The sequence below is a fragment of the Sinocyclocheilus rhinocerous genome, unplaced genomic scaffold (assembly GCF_001515625.1).
Source record: "Sinocyclocheilus rhinocerous isolate Xijiao unplaced genomic scaffold, SAMN03320098_v1.1 scaffold468, whole genome shotgun sequence".
In the NCBI taxonomy this organism is placed as follows: domain Eukaryota; kingdom Metazoa; phylum Chordata; class Actinopteri; order Cypriniformes; family Cyprinidae; genus Sinocyclocheilus; species Sinocyclocheilus rhinocerous.
The window spans coordinates 1,166,327-1,186,530 of record NW_015635305.1 but is presented as its reverse complement, the minus strand read 5'-3'; the positions used below and the strand labels follow the sequence as shown (position 1 = coordinate 1,186,530).

General features: G+C 36.8%; 1 protein-coding gene across 1 annotated transcript in view; it reads left to right on the top strand.

The window, feature by feature from the left end:
* Positions 1-20,204, top strand: part of pdzd2 (PDZ domain containing 2) — a 76,686-nt gene that overhangs the window by 27,219 nt on the left and 29,263 nt on the right. Inside the window, exons 3-4 of the mRNA XM_016561100.1 lie at positions 15,643-15,775; positions 16,021-16,377. Coding sequence (XP_016416586.1) covers positions 15,643-15,775; positions 16,021-16,377 — 490 coding nt within the window. The remainder of the gene's footprint in view (positions 1-15,642; positions 15,776-16,020; positions 16,378-20,204) is intronic.

Sequence of the window (20,204 nt, the reverse complement as noted above, 5' to 3'; positions counted from 1 at the left end):
CGTTGTCCAACTCATAAGCGCTGCCATTTCTGTTACATTTGAGAAACATCAAACGGCAAACGAAAGCGAAACTAAACCGCGCTACGTTTGAGCTGCGCAGCGCAGACCGTTTATCAGCTCGGACCGCAATGCAAACAAACTTGTCCGAGCTCAGAACAGCTTTACTCGGGAACCAAAGTTGATTTCGCGACACTGTTATTGCAACTGCACAGTGCTGCGAGATCCAGTGAGAAGCGTTTGAATTCACCGCACAATGATAAGGTTGCTGCGAGAGCTAGTGAGAATCATTCAAATTCTGCACAGAATTCTCTGTTATAAACAGCGCTGACATACTTCAGGAAACCAGAAGCGATAACGCTAACCTGTTGTGGTAGAAATAATCGAATGCATTACATTATTCATTTCAGGGTTTGTACAACCTTTAGAGAGAGAAATTCAAGCACTTTTCAATGACTTTCTCTACTTTTTCTCTATATTTTGAAATGATAAAATCACTATTATAAAATATCAAATCATCAAGAAATCAGATTTTGTCAGAATTTTACACTTTTTTGTGTATGAAGAAAAGTCACAAAGTGCCTTGAAAAACAAACTTTTCTTCAATTTGCTACTAAATCACACATAATCACTGAAGTTGGTCAGTTCCATATAGAATAATGGTACATTTAATAAGAGTGGAATACATACATTTTCTATTAGATTTTGCACCTATTACTGTTGTTAATAAAAGCAAATTTTGTATGCATCTTAACTCAAGCTTAGTGCTTTACTGTCAAATCTGTATAAACAAGAAATGAACATGTAATATTATTAGTAACTGCACTTATTATTGCAAAACAATAATTTTATGATTAAATGATCTATATTTTAATACTCCCGCACACCACCCTCAGCGCTACCAAATCTGCTCCTGGTGCTGTCTGGAGCCCTGCCTAATCTTATGAGCACAACTGTGTGTGTGTGTGTGCATATATAGGCTATTTGCTGCATAACACGCCTTCGTTTACCACGATTGGCTTTTTATCGCTTTTTATATGCTGATACCCACCATCATAACATTGGTGGCATGATAGAAAGCCACATGATGAATCAGAGTTCATCAAGATTGTCTGTTCACAAAACTTGACCAATACTTGTATATAGTTAGTGCACAGGATCACACAAAGACAAAACACCATCAGGGTAACACACATTACACTAAAATAATGCAATAAGCATTAACTAACCAACATAAATTGCAACACAAAAACATTACTGATAAAAATAAGAAGATACAAAACAGTTTAAATAAGATATAATCATATGTGTTATTATGCAGGGACTAACTGTTTTTCACCATGATTATTTGGTAATTCATAGTTTTTATTTTCTAAAAACACAAACGTTACAGTATTTTGGAGTAAAATTACATATAATGTGATGTTTAGTTTTCAGTGTATGATAAGGTAACTTTAGTTTTAACTGTAGCCATTTTCATATTATTTTTCTGATAAAAAAGTACAGTGTAGGTGGCATGATAGAAAGCCACATGATGAATCAGAGTTCATCAAGATTGTCTGTTCACAAAACTTGACCAATACTTGTATATAGTTAGTGCACAGGATCACACAAAGACAAAACACCATCAGGGTAACACACATTACACTAAAATAATGCAATAAACATTAACTAACCAACATAAATTGCAACACAAAAACATTACTGATAAAAATAAGAAGATACAAAACAGTTTAAATAAGATATAATCATATGTGTTATTATGCAGGGACTAACTGTTTTTCACCATGATTATTTGGTAATTCATAGTTTTTATTTTCTAAAAACACAAACGTTACAGTATTTTGGAGTAAAATTACATATAATGTGATGTTTAGTTTCAGTGTATGATAAGGTAACTTTAGTTTTAACTGTAGCCATTTTCATATTATTTTTCTGTTAAAAAAGTACAGTGTACAATTGTTAAACAGATCTTGAGATGAAAGATGATATTACTCGGATATCATGTTTATCTGTCTCAAATTCCTAAGTGCACTTGCTTCACTGGAAAAATGAATGTCCAAATCATTCATCTGCCACGCATAAACCCTGTGCCATGAGAATAACACTCATGGAACCCCCAGATTTCTGTGGTCACAGATGGGCCTGAGGATTAGCTCTGTGCAATCCGGATATTCAGGTAATACTGTCTGGTTTGTGGAACATACCAGTTTGAAGCCCCACAAATTACATTCCACCATGTCTGGCTCTGTGATTTTCAGTCATGCACATTGTGGCTTTTTGTGGAAAGTGGTGGTTGATTTGTGAACACACAGGCCCATGCACATACACATGACAGTGCCTTTTTTTACGATTTTAATATCTTAGCTCAGTCTGTGGAATTACAAAATTGAATTGAAAGTAAGTGAATATATAAGCGGGTCACACATGTCCTACTTAAGATGCTACAACACAAGGTTTCAGTTTTTCAAATACATTCATGCTTTAATTTTATTTAAAACCCTTTTTGATTTCAAGTTTAACAAGTAGTGTTCCTTGAGATGTGATTTCTCAGGACACACAAAGCAGTGATTTTATGTGTGGTGAAAAAAAGGCTGTGCAGTTGTTGCTTTGTCCACTAGAGGGAAGTAGAACCAAACTTTCTAGTTATTCCAGATACGAATCTTTTTCCTGGCACTAAACTAAACTGTGCTTAAGGTCTGCTGTTATTTATATAAGCATGTTGCTGTACTGTCCTTTAATGCAGGTCTCTGTAGTGCAAAATTGTTTAGTAGAAAATCATCGATTTTAACCATATTCTAGCCATAGCTTTGTATTTTACTCTTACTTTTTCTAATCTCTTCGGAAATAAAAACCAGTTTTTAATGTGTAAAATAAATGTGAGCACTGTGCAGGAGCTACGTTTTTGACATTTGTATGTGTATGACTGTTAGAGACAAAAATGGTCATATTTCTGCATTTTCTAGATAAATATAGTCAGAGCAGCAACAGCAAAAGATGTGATGGATTGAATTTTCAAGTCTCTGAATATTGTGGAAGGCTATAGAGTGCTGTGAATGATGCTACTGTCTTTGGGACGTTTCCCCACAAACCCGTCAGAGTTATGTAAAGAATGTGTGCCAGACTGCTGCCCGCGACCGGATGTCTTTCATAATGAAAACAGGCTTCAGGAGGAAACGCCCAGCCAGTGCAGACTCAGGTGCAGTCCGTTACGATTTATGGTATTTATTTGTTTATTTGATTTATTCAGAACCTGGTGGAGACACCTTTCCCCTCAGCAGTAAATGAAGTGATTTTTCCATCTGTTTTGTTGGAATATTTTGATCCTGCCAGGAGGGAGGACAGTAAAATAAGGTTGCTTTTCCAAATCTGTCTGAATGGATGATCAAAACATTTAAAACTAGTGACTTAATAATGAAGTAGCTTCAGGCTCAAGGCAAATGCTCACCTCCTTCAGAATGACTGACACTGCTCAAGGTCTGTCAAATCTGTCACCAAACCAGAAAAAGATGTTTACAGTCATTTCCTTCCACGTTTCAATATGGATTATCATTTGACAACTACACAAAACCTAAATTCTTTGTTTAATAACTTTCCGTATTAGTAAACTATACATCATTGTACAGACCAGGTGAGATGAAGTGTCTGCTTCACTTGAACACTTGGGCCAAATACAGGAAATATGTCATGTAAGTAGACAAGTGGTCAAGTGCAAAGACCGCAAGTGTGGGTATTTTGGACAAGACCAAAGTTTCCTGCAGTAATCTACTGTTAGATGAGTCTTATTCTGTAATGAAAGACTTGTGAGCGCGGTTCTCTTTGTGATTCACAAACACTTGTGAATCATTCAAAGAAGTGATGAACTTTTTTTGTGAAAACTAAAGTTTACTGAATTGAAAGTTATTTTTGTCTCCAACATGATGATTAAGCGTGTTATGTTGAACTTTATGCTCATGAGATTATTCATATTACTAGTTGTTTTGCAATCAGTGGTAATTTATAGAAATGAATGTATAAATCTCATTATTTGGCAAGTTGGCAACAGCTGATTGTGTGAATTGCACTTAAGATATTTCTACCTCAAATGTTTTCTACTAAAAAAGTATTTAATGGAAACCAAACCGAAATGGTTAACATGAATCGGAACCGTCCCAAATCATAGCGCTATCCAAATGCTTCCTAAGTAGGCAGTTGACTAGAATTTGAAACACCGCCGCTGTGGTATTCCTTCTTGTGTCAATGTATCCGAGATTTACTGTGAGCGTCTCTCTTCAATTGGGAGTTTGAAGAAGGGGCGGGACGATCTGAATAATCTCACAACCGCTGAGGTACAAGGCGCTTGATGGTGTATAATATAATGGATCCCAGACGCGCGTGCAAATTTGCGAGCGCCGAACCGAAACGTACTTTCATTTGACAACCTCAGAGCCACGGACACTGTCCGTATCTACGACAGGCTGTCCTGTGGAAAAGAGCAGCCATGGATTTTAATCAAGCGCTGAGTAGATCACATGAAAGGGGCGAGTCGCTGGAGCTGTTAGAAACATTTTCATGAACATACAGTGAAGTCGCTCAGGGACTTTATACGGATTATTGATGATTATTATTGAACTCACGGGAGCCCAAACAGCGTGTGCCAGCTGTCTGGAACTGACCTTACTGCAAGAATGATGATGATGATGAAGGGGTGCAAGTGAACGTTTCAGGTACAAACACGAATTTTCAAGTTAAAATTACTGTATTATGCCTGTATTAGTATATGCCTATTAAGCTACTTAAATGTTAGATGTATGTATGCAATGTTAGATGTAGATGTATTCACTTATGTTTAAGTGAAGACTTGTAAACAAGTGTTTTTAAGAGCTTGACTTGATATTTACAGCGTTTTGGAAGAGTAAGAAATAAAAATCTTACAGATTATATTCAGTTATACACTTTTTGTAGCATTGGCTAATAGGTATCAGATAATAATGGCTAATGATATCTAAGGGGTAAATGTCAGTTTCTACAAAATTCAACCGCTTTTCATGCTTCTTATTTTGACAAAAATCTGGGAATCCCTGGTCTGACAGCATGTTGTTGCAGAAATGCACCTGTAGGTTAAAAATAAGTATGCTTACCTCTACCTTAGCCCATTAAATCTGGTTTAATCTCTGCCAATAGCATTAATTCATGTACTAAATCATGTATTGCTCTTTATTGGCAAAAATAATAAAAATAAATAAATAAACAGTTCTGTTTTGAATTTAGTTTGCTCCGAAAAAGGCCCTCTACCACAGTTGTTATGTGTTTAATGTGTTTCCTAATCTCATTTGTTATTTTTTCCAACATTCAAAGTGGCCGGTATTATCTTCATGTAGCCTTGTGGTCTTATCTGAGCTCATAGTGGATGAAATCAAAAGGAGACCATCAGCTACTGCAAATGCTGCTTTGTGAATGGAAGTGTTCTATTTCTGAGGAAGCACTGTGTAAATAGAGACTATAAATCTACTTATCTCTGAGTCACATAAGCTCCCCAGCAGCACTACACAAAGCGGGATACTCTATGTCCTCGCATGTTTTAAACTGCTTTCTGAAACTCATTTGACAGGCTCAAATTTATGAATGAACAAAAAGTGCTTTGGTCAACTTATTGCACTGAATATTCCCTCCACAAAATGTGCTGCTGCAGTTCTGCATCTTGAGACTTGAATAATGTTTACAGTAGGGAATGGGGTTGTACATGCCATATTCTGTGGAATAATCCAACACTTTTCTTCTTTGTTGATGTTCTATATGAATAATTTTTGCACTGCTTTGAAGGTCAGAATCCTCATGCTGTTTTAGAGCACACTGTCAGGAGGATTTGGCGATGAGTGTATCCCTGAATTCCTTTGAGCCCCCAAAGGGAATAATAGATTTGAGCAACCAATTGGAACAGGTTTTGTGGTAACTAAGATCTATTTAAAGCACCGGGTCATGTTTGGGTTGTTTGACTGTCCCAAACAAACAATTTAGTTTTGCCTTCCACGATCATGGTTTAGAGATGGATGACCATCTGTCTCTATGATAATCTGAGTGAGGGGATATGGTTCCCCATTTCATTATTTTGTACACACTACTATTCAAAAATAAGAGATTTCTTTCGAAAACATCTATAAAAAAATCTTACCGACCTCAAACTTTTTAATGATAGTACACATGTTTTTATGGGCTGTTGAAGACGTTTGACTAGAGACTGATCACCATTGAAAACGGGAGTTCCTATTTCAAATCAATATTCCGAGCTACCAGTATAGTAAACTATTTTGAAAACCACTCCCAATTACACAATATGCAAGAAAAACAGCACACATAGAAGAAATGAGAAGCTGACATCTGTCTCTCCATCTGAGAGCATTCAAATACAGAGCCGCTTGTGGTGGGCTCTGTTTCCCCTCTGCAGGCTTGTTCATGGGGAGATTGCTGACTGAGGTTATTACTTTAGCTCTCCACCACACTGAGGAATGTCTTTACTACAGTATGTGTGTATGGCTGCCGTCTTGTCTCCTTTTGTAACTTGGGAGGCTTAACTTGTTTAAAATTAAATCAGGTTTTAGTTATTTTAATGCAGAAGCATAAAATATGACAGCAACAGGTTGATGCTCAAATCAGGATTCCTTGGTAATCATTAGGAATGCACCGATAAACTTTTTTATTTTTTTTTTCAGAATCGATCCAATCCTGATACCAGCACGACTAACCGAATGCAGAGTTTGCCTTTTGTGTGGCTTAAGAATAACACAGAATAGTACGCACAATATTGGTGTTGAAACAGTCTTGTCTGACCGATAACCGATCCTGCAAAGAATGGCGGTATCGGATCCGATACCGATACTGAGTGTCAGATTAGCACATCCCTAGTAATTATTTAATAGGATTTTTCGCTTTAGTATAAGTTTTAGGTGAATATGCGCAATAGTTTGTCTTTTTGACCTTTAGAAATATTACAGACCCTAAAAACCATAGCTGTTTCCAGTGTCTTGGGGCTGGTGAAAATAGAAGTGTAAATGTCTTTGGCTGGACACTCATTTGAACCGCTTGTGGAAAGCTGGATGACTGTGCTCACACTTGTTTGATTTGCCCTTTCGGGATATCATGAGAATATATGGTGCATATTTTAGAGTTTAGCTTAGATCATATTGTTTGTTTTTCTTAACCCTTCAGTCTGTTTAAACTCTCTAATGTTTCTTTTTCCGTGTTTTTCCCTCGGAAGTTGGTCTCATTGAACTATTCTAATCCACATTATTAGCTAATCAGCCCAGCGAGAGCTTGATTTTCTGAATTTTCTGGCCAGCATTAGCTCTTAGATTCTAAGTAAAGACCTTTTTCAGTTGCCCCGGGTGAAGCAAGAGGGAAGGGATTTCACACAGTTTTTAAAAGATTATTGTGAATATGGGAAACTTTGGGGTCATGCGTAATGAGAGTGGTTTACAATGTCTAAGCCAGAGTTCATTCAGGCTTTGTTCGTGAATGACATGAATATATTTGATATTTGTGGGATTTTTTTGTTCACACAACTGTTATATTAACACACTTGAAATTCAGATTATGCAAAGCGTTCATGCTCTACTGTGGTCCATCAAACACTCTGTAGTTGCATTTAACCATTAAGTTTTTTTATACAGTGATGCTAAATGACTATGCTAACAAAATATCTAAGACTGCTTTTCAGACAAATGTCACAAAAACACTCTTGTTAGGTTTTCTGTTTAAAACAATGTCAACATTTTTTTTTAACAGTTTGGTTATATAATGCACTTAATATAATTAAGTGTTCCAATAATTTTAGGGCCACTGTATGACCCTAAAAATGTATAATCACATGATACTGCACAATGTCTTCCTCGTGTCTTCACAAATAAGCTTTTGGAATAAGATTGTTTGTTAATCTAATTGTTTTTTCAATATCATTAGCTTATTGTAATGTTTCTTGCAGTAATTTTAAGGCACTGAGCCTAATCTTAATCCTGTTTTTCTAGTGCTTGTTATTAATGTGACTTCACATTCACATGTTGTTCCCTTCATGTTAGTCACATAATGCTCTGACAGTTTCTTGTGTTGGTCACCACTTTATGTCCAATGTCAAATCTGGATCCTGAAGCAAAACCAGCCAAGAACCACTAACGTAGATGCAGTTAGATAGATACTTTTAAAATAGCATTTGAAGAAATGTCAGTGTTTTGGTTTTGAGTATGTGCTGAGTCAGACCTTTCTGATCTTTGATAGTTTTTGATGTGTCTTTTGCACTGAGCAGTGGTCTGTGAAAAGATTCTATTTCAAAAGAGTTTTGGAGCGTTATATAGATCTCAGCTTGGACATAGAACTACATAAATCAGAGTTTTTGTTAGGAGCCTGAGCAATCTTCATCAGACCCTACAAACACATGAAAATGTGGAGTTGAATCAGCATCTGGATAGAAGCTCTTATATAATAATACTTTCAATCATTGCATAATAATCATTGATATCAGATGTCCATAAACCAGAAATCAGTTTATATAAACTGGCTCCTAGCTCGACTCTTCTTCTCTTTTATGTGGTCACCAATCTATTTATTGTATTGCCATATCTCATCTTTCGGTTTCATTACACAAATCATGACAAACACTAGACTGTGGGCGTGAAGTGGTAGAACAGTTTTCTCCTTTCTTCTCTCCACCAGACTGATGGAATTCACCCCGTTTGGCAGGAATTCCTAAGTGCATCTGTTTAAAGACTAAAAGCATTATCCTGTCATGGAGCCATTGCTTTACTCCTGTCCTGATGATGACCATGATCAGGGTTCTTTGCATTCCTCTCTTGCCCCCTGTAATCCAATGTGGTAATGTGACAAAATATCTTGGGCCTAACCCTCAATGGTATTTCCGTGCGAGTCATTATGGTTATGGCAAATAAGGTGGAAAAGTATCTAAATCTAATCCAAGAAATGGGATTTCCTTACTTGGCCTGTCACAGTATCGGTTTATTCTTGTGAGTATGCAGGATCCGTTGCAACATATGATATCCAGGTCCACAATTTTATGCACATCTGCAGTCGCTTGGCTCACAGCCATGGGAAAAGACTTTTTAGGAGGTTTCAGCAGTGGATATATATGCACCTTCGATACGATTCCCACGTAGGCGCCACTTTGAGACGTCTGCCAAATCCAAGATTGCAGAAAAGCAAACATAGTGCTTTAAATGAAGACGTAGTTCTGTATTATTTAGCCAACACTGTATGGGAAAGGTCTTTGGCATCCTCCAATCCATGACAACAAATCACTCCACGTAGCTCAGAGAAACTTTGAGGACTTTGAGAACATTTCAGCCCGTCTGTGTTGGTCGCCGTTCTGCTTAAATTGTGCTTGGCTGGAATAGATGGATTTCCCTACTGCAGCTGTGGTTTAGTCTGAGAGAGGCAATACAGGCCTGTTGCTGGGTTTCTCTGAGACCCATTAGCTTTTACAGCAGCTTAAATTCCTTGTCGGTGTGCCAGAGCTGAGATCATGGCTTGTTTTTCTTCTCGTTTGGTCTTTATCAGATGCTGATTTGCATGACAGGTCTTCAGGATGGCAGGTTTTTATCAAATTTTTCACTTCGGTTGTTTCTCTTGAGCGTAATAATGAACATGTGTCTGCTTCGGTGGGACACTGATGTGGGCGATCACTTGAAAGCGCTCCGTCAGTGCATGGCACACACCTGCTGAGAAAAACCACGGCTGCAGAGCTGAATGAGTTTTTTTTTAACCATTCATCTGCATCCACGTTCCTTCTTTCCTTCAATACCTCCACTGATATACTTTTTTCGTCCCCTGCATTTTGTGCTGTGGTTTTCATCCATCATTCTAGTTCTGAGACGCAGATGGTAGTTGGCTGAATGTTTGATCAGTGGCCTAAATGAAAGGAGTTTATGGCTTTTGATTGATATGAGGTTGATGAGCACCATTACAGTGCCTTGTTATATCACTTTATTGTGTGGTAATGTAATGTTTATGTTGCCCTCTGCTTATGATCCAGCATGTGTGGGTTGGCAAAGCTTGAGTTAAATGGTCTAGCAAAAGTAAGTAATGGCGCGGACTGAACTTACATCATGACATCATGCACATAAATCACATTTGGAGCTGCAGACTCGCTCACTGCATACTTAAGACACTCCTTATCTTTTATTAAAGAGGCAGTTCACTCTAGAATTAAATGTCATTATTTATCCTCATGTTGTTCCAAACCCTCTTGACATTCTTCTGTGGAACACAAACTGTGAAATTTAGAATTTTGTTTTCTATATAATAAAAGTCAAATTTAAAAATGATGAAAAAGCACCATTAGAGGCTCAAACGTGGACTATATGGCTTCTGAAGTCATACAGTAGCCAAAATTTAATTTGACATCCACTGAAAATATCTCAGCTGTATCTTACAAATCAAATATTATATGTCAGATTTTATTTCAGTTTGTTCCTCCACACTTATTTTTCAGTCTGGTCTGGGATTTTCATTTTTGGGTGAACAGGCATGAAATAAAAAATTCACCTCATTTATTTTCTAAATCACGTTCTCTTAATCTTGTTGTTAACACTTTATCCATGTGTATGTTTATTTTTTGATTTTTAGTTTTGAATCAAAATGTCATAATTGGATCTTCTGGTAAAACAAAAAACTTCTCTCTGATGATGTATGTCGAACTTTTAGTCCTCTTAAAGGGATAGTTCACCAAAAAATGAAAATTTGATGTTTATCTGCTTACCCCCAGGGCATCCAAGATGTAGGTGACTTTGTTTCTTCAGTAGAACACAAACCAAGATTTTTAACTCAAACCGTTGCAGTCTGTCAGTCCTATAATGTAAGTGGATGGGAATCACGGCTAAAACATACAATAAAACTAAAAAAAAAACATACACAAACAAAACCAAATTAAACCCTGCGGCTCGTGACGATACATTGATGTGTAAAGACACAAAACGATCGGTCTGTGCAAGAAACTGAACAGTATTTATATTGTTTTTTACCTCTGATTCAGGCAATGTCCGAACTGTTAGAACTCTCCTGAGCGCGTTCTCAGCCGGCGTCGTCTACTTCTTGCTTTATGGCGGATCGGTGACTTATAAGTGCATTACCGCCACCTATCTCTCAAATGGACCATTGACACTATCTACAATCTCAATTAGGAGTGTCAATAGGTGGCGGTAATGCACTTATAAGTCTGCGATCCACCATAAAGCAAGAAGAAGAAGAAGACGCCTGCTGAGAACGCGCTCGGGAGAGTTCTAACAGTTCAGACATTGCCAACAAAGTCACCTACATCTTGGATGCCCTGGGGGTAAGCAGATAAACATCAAATTTTTATTTTTGGGTGAACTACCCCTTTAAACCCCATGCACAGTCAAAAACAAACACTCATTGAAATCAGCCTCCATTTTTGAGTACATCGCCCACATTCAAAAACTGATGGAAATAACTAAGTCCCTGCCCAACATTTTTTCCTTTTCAAATCTGTTACTGCTGTTATTTCCGTTTCATTGCAACTTCTCATATTCTTAAGAAAACAAACAACTTATCCTCAAATATTTTCACCTTGTTTTTTCTGTTTTGGCACAATGTGATTGCAGTTACACAGGGTGCAGTTGTTAGGACATGCACACCAATTGTCCAAATGTGACATATGTCATCAGTAGCATTGTGAAGGTTTTAAGGGCTACAAGTAAGATAATAGTGTTGCAGCGTGCAATAAGGTTTTTACGCAGCCGAGACAGACAAAGTGTCATCTATCTGAATCATTTGGAATGCAGTGTAACTTTTCCAGTCTGCCTTGAGATTGGGACTGTCATCAGAATCCAGGAATGCAGATTTGGATTTTGCATGTGGCAGATTTGTGCCAAGATAGATTCGGTTGAGTTATGTTGAGATATTTTCTCCTTTTTCCAATGGGTTTCATGTGGGATGATTTTTGTCTCGAGTCCCACAACATTACAAACTTTGTTCTTATCAAAAAGGGAAGCTCATGGAAAACAGATCACGACAGAAATGGGTCAGACACTTTTCATTATCAGCTAGATGACAGAGGGAAAGAAACCCCACAATAAAGGAACACTAGAGGCCCGAAGTCCATTGTCTCCAATTGAACGAAAATGAGACCACAGCTGCTTTAAAGCTTCAGACAGTGTGTCAAACCAACAAATTCCAGAGATGTGCTTTTTTTTTTTTACCTGAAAATGTCTGAAACATCCAAGCTGCTAGAAACTGCATAAAACTGCTGCCTCCTCCTTCTTCAGGGAATTGTGATCTTGTGGGATGATTTTTGTCTCGAGTCCCACAACATTACAAACTTTGTTCTTATCAAAAAGGGAAGCTCATGGAAAACAGATCACGACAGAAATGGGTCAGACACTTTTCATTATCAGCTAGATGACAGAGGGAAAGAAACCCCACAATAAAGGAACACTAGAGGCCCGAAGTCCATTGTCTCCAATTGAACGAAAATGAGACCACAGCTGCTTTAAAGCTTCAGACAGTGTGTCAAACCAACAAATTCCAGAGATGTGCTTTTTTTTTTTTACCTGAAAATGTCTGAAACATCCAAGCTGCTAGAAACTGCATAAAACTGCTGCCTCCTCCTTCTTCAGGGAATTGTGATCTTCATCGACATTTCCTGAACATTCCTCACTTTGTTGTATTTTTAACGTGCCAGTACTTTCAGTCCTTGCATGTTTTAGTTCCAGGAGATCTAATATGACTGCATTTGCATACCTCATTGATCCTGATTTCCAGAGAGGATCAGACCTGAAGCTATCATGCATGTCGTTTATTTAAAAACAGCTCTTGCTCATTTTGAGGATGAATTCATATGGTATGTTTGCATGCCCAGGCTCTGTAATCATCTAAACAACAGGTTGACCTCGCTCTGTCATTAGCAGCTGGCCAGAGTGCAGAATGCATCATTTTTGACACATGATTTGAGCTGAAACTCATGAGGTTCTCATATATATGACTACAACTTTAAGTGAGGCATGTCATGAAACATATATTAAGAGGTGAATAATAGCAACATATACTGATAACATTGGATGCACTGTAAAGATGTCAACAAGCAAAAAAACAACAACGAAGACTGTGTCATTAGACTTATTTTGTAATTGCTCTGTGTCTAAGTATGAGTGTGTTGAGAACTTCTTTTGATGACCAAACTGAAAACATTAGCATGTTGTACTTATGATATTCCATTCATGACACATTTAATCATGCTCTTTCTCTCAAAAACACCTAGTCTCTCTTTCATCTCCTCCATTGTCTGGCTCGCTGTTTAGGGGATGTAAGCAAATGCTTTGTTTTGCACTGACAGTATGGCTAGTCATTGTCATAGAAAGTCCACTCCCCCATGCTATTGTACAGCTGAAAGCTTGGAAAACTAGGGAAACAAATCACTCAGCCACAGTTAATTAGATCTGTGTGCAGCACTGGACGTAGTGTTTCCATAATATTGAAGGACATTCATTTGACCCTGACATCAGTTAAACTCAAGGTGTGTGTGCTCTTTTGACTTAATATTACATTTCTTAAGGCTAGATGGTTGTTCATCAGTTTGTCTCTGTCTTTATTTGGTCTGCTTTAAAAGGATTGTTCATCCAAAAATGAAGTTCTGTTATTATTTATTCATTGCCATGTCATTTGAAACCTGTACTTTCTTCTGCTGAACACAAAATATGTCCATTGTATGGACAAGAAACACTAAGACATCTCACAAATATCTACTTGTATGTTCCATAGTCATACGGGTTTGAAATGATGTGAGGGTGAGAATATTATGAGGTAATTTTCATATATGGGTAAACTGTCCCTTTAAGGATACATAGATGTGATCAAGCATTTAAAAACTTTATTTAAGATACATAAATCCTTCATGCTTTGTGCTTTGAGGTCACCTTTTATATGGCACCATTAAAACCAAACTTTGCAAAACAAGCAGCGCAAAATATTAACTTTGATCATTTTAACTTGTTAATGTATAATAAATGTTCAGGTCTCAACCAGCTGAGATAGTCAGACATGTTCAGTATACAGCTAAATAATCAGTCTAAGCTCTCTTTATGAGAATCACATGAGAGAAGAGCTAAAATGGTGGTCATATAAGTCTGTGAAAGTGTTTTCTGCTGCTAGCAGTTAAACTTCCTGAGTGTCCTGGGACATGTCCCTGAGGTGCCATATATCACTATATCAGTATATCAGTTTCTTCTGTCATGACTCTGTCTTTGCACTTGTCTAGACATGGTGCAAAACATGCTCTGCACTTTTTTTGTATCGGTGCCCTTCCTTATTTCAAAAACTCCCAGATAATTCCAAAGCCATTAATTATGACAGATTTAGAAACTCCTTTGTCATTTTTCTCTTTCTCGCATTGTTTTTGTATAATTGTATTGTATGATCCTCCATAAAACACAAAAGGTGCAATATACACTGTGGTTAAAAAGGGCCGGTCATAATTTTAATGTTTTTGAAAGAAGTCTTACCAAGGCTGTATTTATTTGATCAAAAATACAATAATAACAGTAATATTGTAAAATATTAACATATTAATATAAATTTAATATATTTCAAAATGTAATTTATAGCCATTACCTCAGGCTTCAGTGTCACATGATCTTTCAGAAATCATTCTAATATGCTGAATTGATTCTCAAGAAGCATGTATTATTATTGTTTTTAACAGTTGTGCTGCAGATTTCTTTTTTAAATAAATAAAAATAAAATATCCCGTGTATACTTCTTAGTATAAAGACTGGGGCTGTCAAACACTAAAATGACAATAAAGCCGAAGTCATACAATAACCTTATCTGAGAAACAGAACAAAATTGATGTTGTTAATCTTCCAGTCATTGTAGCCAGATCATTGAGCCATTGTTTGAACTCAAGAACCAGATCAGATTTATAAACAAGAATTTGGATTGGTTTTGTGGACTGCATGAAAAGATTTGGTTTAACAGAACCCCAGTACCTCTCTCATGAACTCTCTTGAATGCACAAAGCAGAGCTACAGTGGATGTCAAAATTTGTAAATAAAGGCTTTGTAACACTTTGAATATAGTGCGTAGGTCATTTAGTTTACTTATATGAAAATGTACTTCCAGTCATTGTAGCCAGATCATTGAGCCATTGTTTGAACTCAAGAACCAGATCAGATTTATAAACAAGAATTTGGATTGGTTTTGTGGACTGCATGAAAAGATTTGGTTTAACAGAACCCCAGTACCTCTCTCATGAACTCTCTTGAATGCACAAAGCAGAGCTACAGTGGATGTCAAAATTTGTAAATAAAGGCTTCGTAACACTTTGAATATAGTGCGTAGGTCATTTAGTTTACTTATATGAAAATGTATATATATATTAGCTTTTACATGTAAAAAAGTGGACAAGATATTATTTTAAAAAATCATCTTTGGTGTTCTACAGAGAAAATAGGTCACCTGGGTGTGATCTGTAAATATGCATTTGACTGTAGGGCAGTGTATTCAGTGTGATTGTAAATCTTTGATTTGATGGACAGCTCTGTAATCCTCAGTATTGAGGGAGAAACTTGTTTATTTTGGAATCAATCTGGTTGATTTACATTGTGATCATGTATTAGCAGATAATTGTTTTTTCTTATTTTTCTTCAGTTACTTGGCGGACCAGTGCTGGAATGGAGGCTGCATCTACCTGATCATGTTGCGAAGAATTAAACGCAAGGCTCCTCTCCCTCCATGCAATGGCAGTGGGGGCAACTCCGTGGACGTCTCTAATGAGCGCAATGTCTCCTCCGAGCCTGCAGGCAGCCCCACACAGAATGGACAGAACGGCAAACGAACCCGCAAATTTGGCGTCATTTCCCGCTCCTCCTTCACTCGCGACAGCAAAGACAGTAAAGCTAGCCGGGACTTTGAGCATGAGAATGGCCACAGCTCCATGGAAGCAGAGGTCACGTCCCCAGAGAGCAGCACCCCTCAGGACACACCAACCGATGATAGTCCAGTCATTGGCTGGACGTCTCTAATGAGCGCAATGTCTCCTCCGAGCCTGCAGGCAGCCCCACACAGAATGGACAGAACGGCAAACGAACTCGCAAGTTTGGCGTCATTTCCCGCTCCTCCTTCACTCGCGACAGCAAAGACAGTAAAGCTAGCCGGGACTTTGAGCATGAGAATGGCCACAGCTCCATGGAGGCAGAGGTCACGTCCCCACAGAGCAGCACCCCTCAGGACACACCAACCGATGATAGTCCAGTCATTGGATCCTCAGTGCTGATGTCCAATCACATGAAGGTGGGAAGCACAGCCACCCTACCCAGCCGGTCCCACTCACGCCTGTCTGAAAGCCACAAAACTGAGTCAATAAGCAGTGAACCTTCCAGTCAGGTAAGAAATATAACGGTACGAAAATATTCAATTAAATATATTAAGGTATATTATATATTGTAAAATAGCCTAAATTCTAATACAGCCCACATTATGATATATTATACTGTTTGAAGTCTGATGTGTCTGGGGAATAGTTGCACAGATTATGGCCTAAAAAACTAAGCAAACAAACAGAAAAGAGGGAACTTTAAAGTCTTTGGAAACGCCCTTGAAGTGCACATATTTGAACATTTGCGCACTATGCCGTTAACTTTGCTTTGAGGTTGAATGAGTGGTTGGTTGATGCTCATCATCTAATTAGAAGTTTGGACCCCACAGTGCGGCTAACTGCATATGTTTCCGATTTGATTCTCCATTGGGACCGCTAGTGTTCCTTGGAGCATGTAAGCCTTGTGACATTAAACTGAGTGGCTCACTCAAAATAACCATAAGGGTTCTTCTAGATGTATCCATGTGTCAGTGGTTGGAAGAACTGCTTGGAGGCGTCATCCCAAAAAGCTGCATGGGTCTGATTTTGAACAATCACATGGGATTTCGAAGGCAGACAAGGTGCGGCTTCCATGAGTTCTGCAACAAGCCATTTTCGGAAAGCCACATGAGAGGACGACAGACTGAATCCATATGCTTCATTGTATAACTGTGTCCTTAACTAAAGTTTTCCCACACAGATTTAGCAAATACACGCTCTTTGAAGGGCTTGAGATGGGTTATATTTTTAATAGGGATGCGCAATATATTGGTACCATATTGGAGTTTTTTTTATTTACTTGATGTATTATTATTATTAGATATTTAATTGTGCAATTTCATTCCTGCTATTAAATTTAGACTGCTTTAGTTAAATGTAATTTAATAAAATCAATTTTAATTAAATGTAGCCTAATCTTTATCAAATTTCAAAATTAATATCCTTTTTTCTTACTGTTCTTTATTATATCATGATGTCTAAATTCATGCCAATTGATTTTAGTTCTTTGTTTTGTTTTGTTTTTCATTTATTTTAAACAAGAATTATATTCCTTGTCCATTTATTGGTATTTGCTAAATTTAAATATCTGTGCATGTCTATTATTAAAGTCAAAATATTATTTTATATGACTGAATCAACTTGACTACATTAGGTTACACAAATGAAAGTTGTTTTTAAAGGTCAAGGAAATAGTCTTTAAAAAAAATAGCATGTTTTCACTTGTTTCAGTGGATTATCTAAATGATTGAAAGCATGTCAGATATTGGCACTTTTACAAGCAAATGAAAAATAATTTTAAAATCAACATTATCTCATTGAGCCACTGAAATTAGTCATATTACCTTGAAGCAATGTAATATCTTAACCAGAATGTGTATTGTCTCCATTATGTTTTATCTCACCAACCACAATATCAAAGAAGAATTCGTTGTGTATTTACCTTAAGAATGTTTTTACTTGTGCAAACACACTGATGACTAATCAGTTGTGACCTCACAAACCAGATGACAGAAAAAAATAATCTATGTCTAACATTAATGATGTGCTCTCTCTTTTAAATACACTTATCCAGTGTGATAAAATACATTTTCTATACAGTCCTACAGAGATGTCCTACATTAATGTGTCTGTGCAAGCGTTGGGTAGGAACATGTCAGTGGGAGGATGTGCAAGCTTAATCTGACAGTGAGCAGGAAAAGCGTGAGAACGTGAGAAGAGAGGCAGCAGACCATCTCAGTCAGATATCTCATGTCGGTGATTCACTCTGCCGACAGGCTTTCCCTGAGAACATGCCCTTCTTCTAGACAGATTTCAAAGGAAACATGAACAAGTGGCAGCATGTTTGTAGTTTTGAGGTGTGTGCTAACTCAACTGTCATGTTGAGAAGGAGTGATAAAGGTAAAGTGTGTTTCTGCGCCACAAGAGGCACCAAGCGGAATTGCAAAAATAATGAACTCTTCTAAGCAGGTTACTCAGAAACCTCAAGCACCCTCTATCTAGGCTGAATAGTCAGATATATGCTACCACACACTCAATAGTTTGTGGTCAGTAAGATTATTTTTATGTTTTAAAAAAAAGAAAATAATTTTCTTATGCTCACAAAGGCTGCATTTATTAGATGTGAAAATTCAGTAAAACAGTAATATTGTGAAATATTATTGGAATTCAAAATAACTGTTTTCTATTTTAATATATTTTAAAATGTAATTTATGCCTGTGATGGCAAGGCTGAGCAGCCATAACTCTTCAGTGTCTTCAGTGTCACATGATCCTTCAGGAATCATTCTAATATGCTGATGTGCTTACATTGCATATTATAAATGTTGAATACAATGTGCTGCTTAATTTCTGTGGAAACCTTGATACCTTTTTTCCATGATCCTTTGATGAATCGAAAGTTGAAAAGATCCATAGTAAATAGTAAAGACTTGCATTGTTACAAAAACATCACGTTTAATCAAATTAATGCATCCTTATTGAATAAAAGTCATCATTAAAAAAAAAAACAAATCTGATCTTTTATATAGTAAAATATTTAGCTAATATGTAAAAATAATTTTGGCAAGTCTGTAAAAAATCCCATTGTTTTTTATTTTATTTTTATCTTCCACCATGTTAACATCTTTCCAGTGTTTATTTGTGTTGCAATACGTTTAGGCTTTGGCAAGCCTTCTAACGTTAGCCATTTTAACATTGAAAATCCCAATATTTCCTTTAACTGTATACATACAGACATAAAACAGAGCTTTGAATGACAAAATGGTTACTGATGACAGAATTAACAATATGAAAGGTAGTGTAAAATCAAATTAGTATGCTAAGGGAATAATTGTCAGAATATTGATTAAAAATATATTTTTAGGCTAATGTCATGACACGTCTTTGAAATGGTTTTTGAAATGTCTTCTGTGTTAGTGTTACTGTTAGAAAAGCTTTGATGTCAGGCACAATAGCTATAAATGGCTCGGTGGCTGAAATGAATTCAGGCATTTGAACGCTGCCTTTCGAGTAAGACTGCTACAGTAGTCCTGCAATGCTACCAAAACCATTTTACAGATGATCATCATGTTTGCATAATTAATTGCTATTTGTGTTTCTCAAATCTAGTAGCATATTTAACTGCAATTTTGTGTCTAGTCTTCTTATTTAAAATATTCTTATTAAATCACTTTTTACATTGCCTAAGTTGATTATGTAAAGCCTGACTAAAAAAAAAAAAAAAACCCCACACTGAATGTAATGACGTTATGATATGTTATGGGCTTATTTTATATATTAAGTTCAGTCATGAAGATGTCTGTTTTTCCTGCAACTGGAGTTGAGAAACAAGATTACGTCCATTTAACCTCATTATGAAGCTGTCAGTTATTCATTCAAAACAGAGAATAATAACATCTTTTATTTATTGTTAAAAGCTATTTATCCATCATAACAGACAAAAAAAATCACAAAAAGTTCACCTCATTGTTTCTTTTTTTCAGTTAATGCCAGAGCAGACAGAGAGAAAGAACATTAAATGTCACTTGATGAACCTGAATTCATATTTGAGACCGAATTTCATCTTTTATCAAAGGACAAGAGCATTAATGAACAGTAATGGCAGTGTTGATGACTCACAGGGATTAAAGTTCAGTCGCTGCCACGGATTTCTGTCAGTTCATAAAGACAGTCACTTGCTTCATTCCTGAATGATTCAGCCGTTCGAACGAATCAATTGAATGAATGATTCAGTGATAAAATCAGTGACTTGCCGCCACCTGCTGGCGATTTAGTTTCATTTTTAGCGTATAATTTCAGTTATTTAAATCATATTTCTGTATTCAAAATTTTATATTTAAAACATTAATCTCCACAT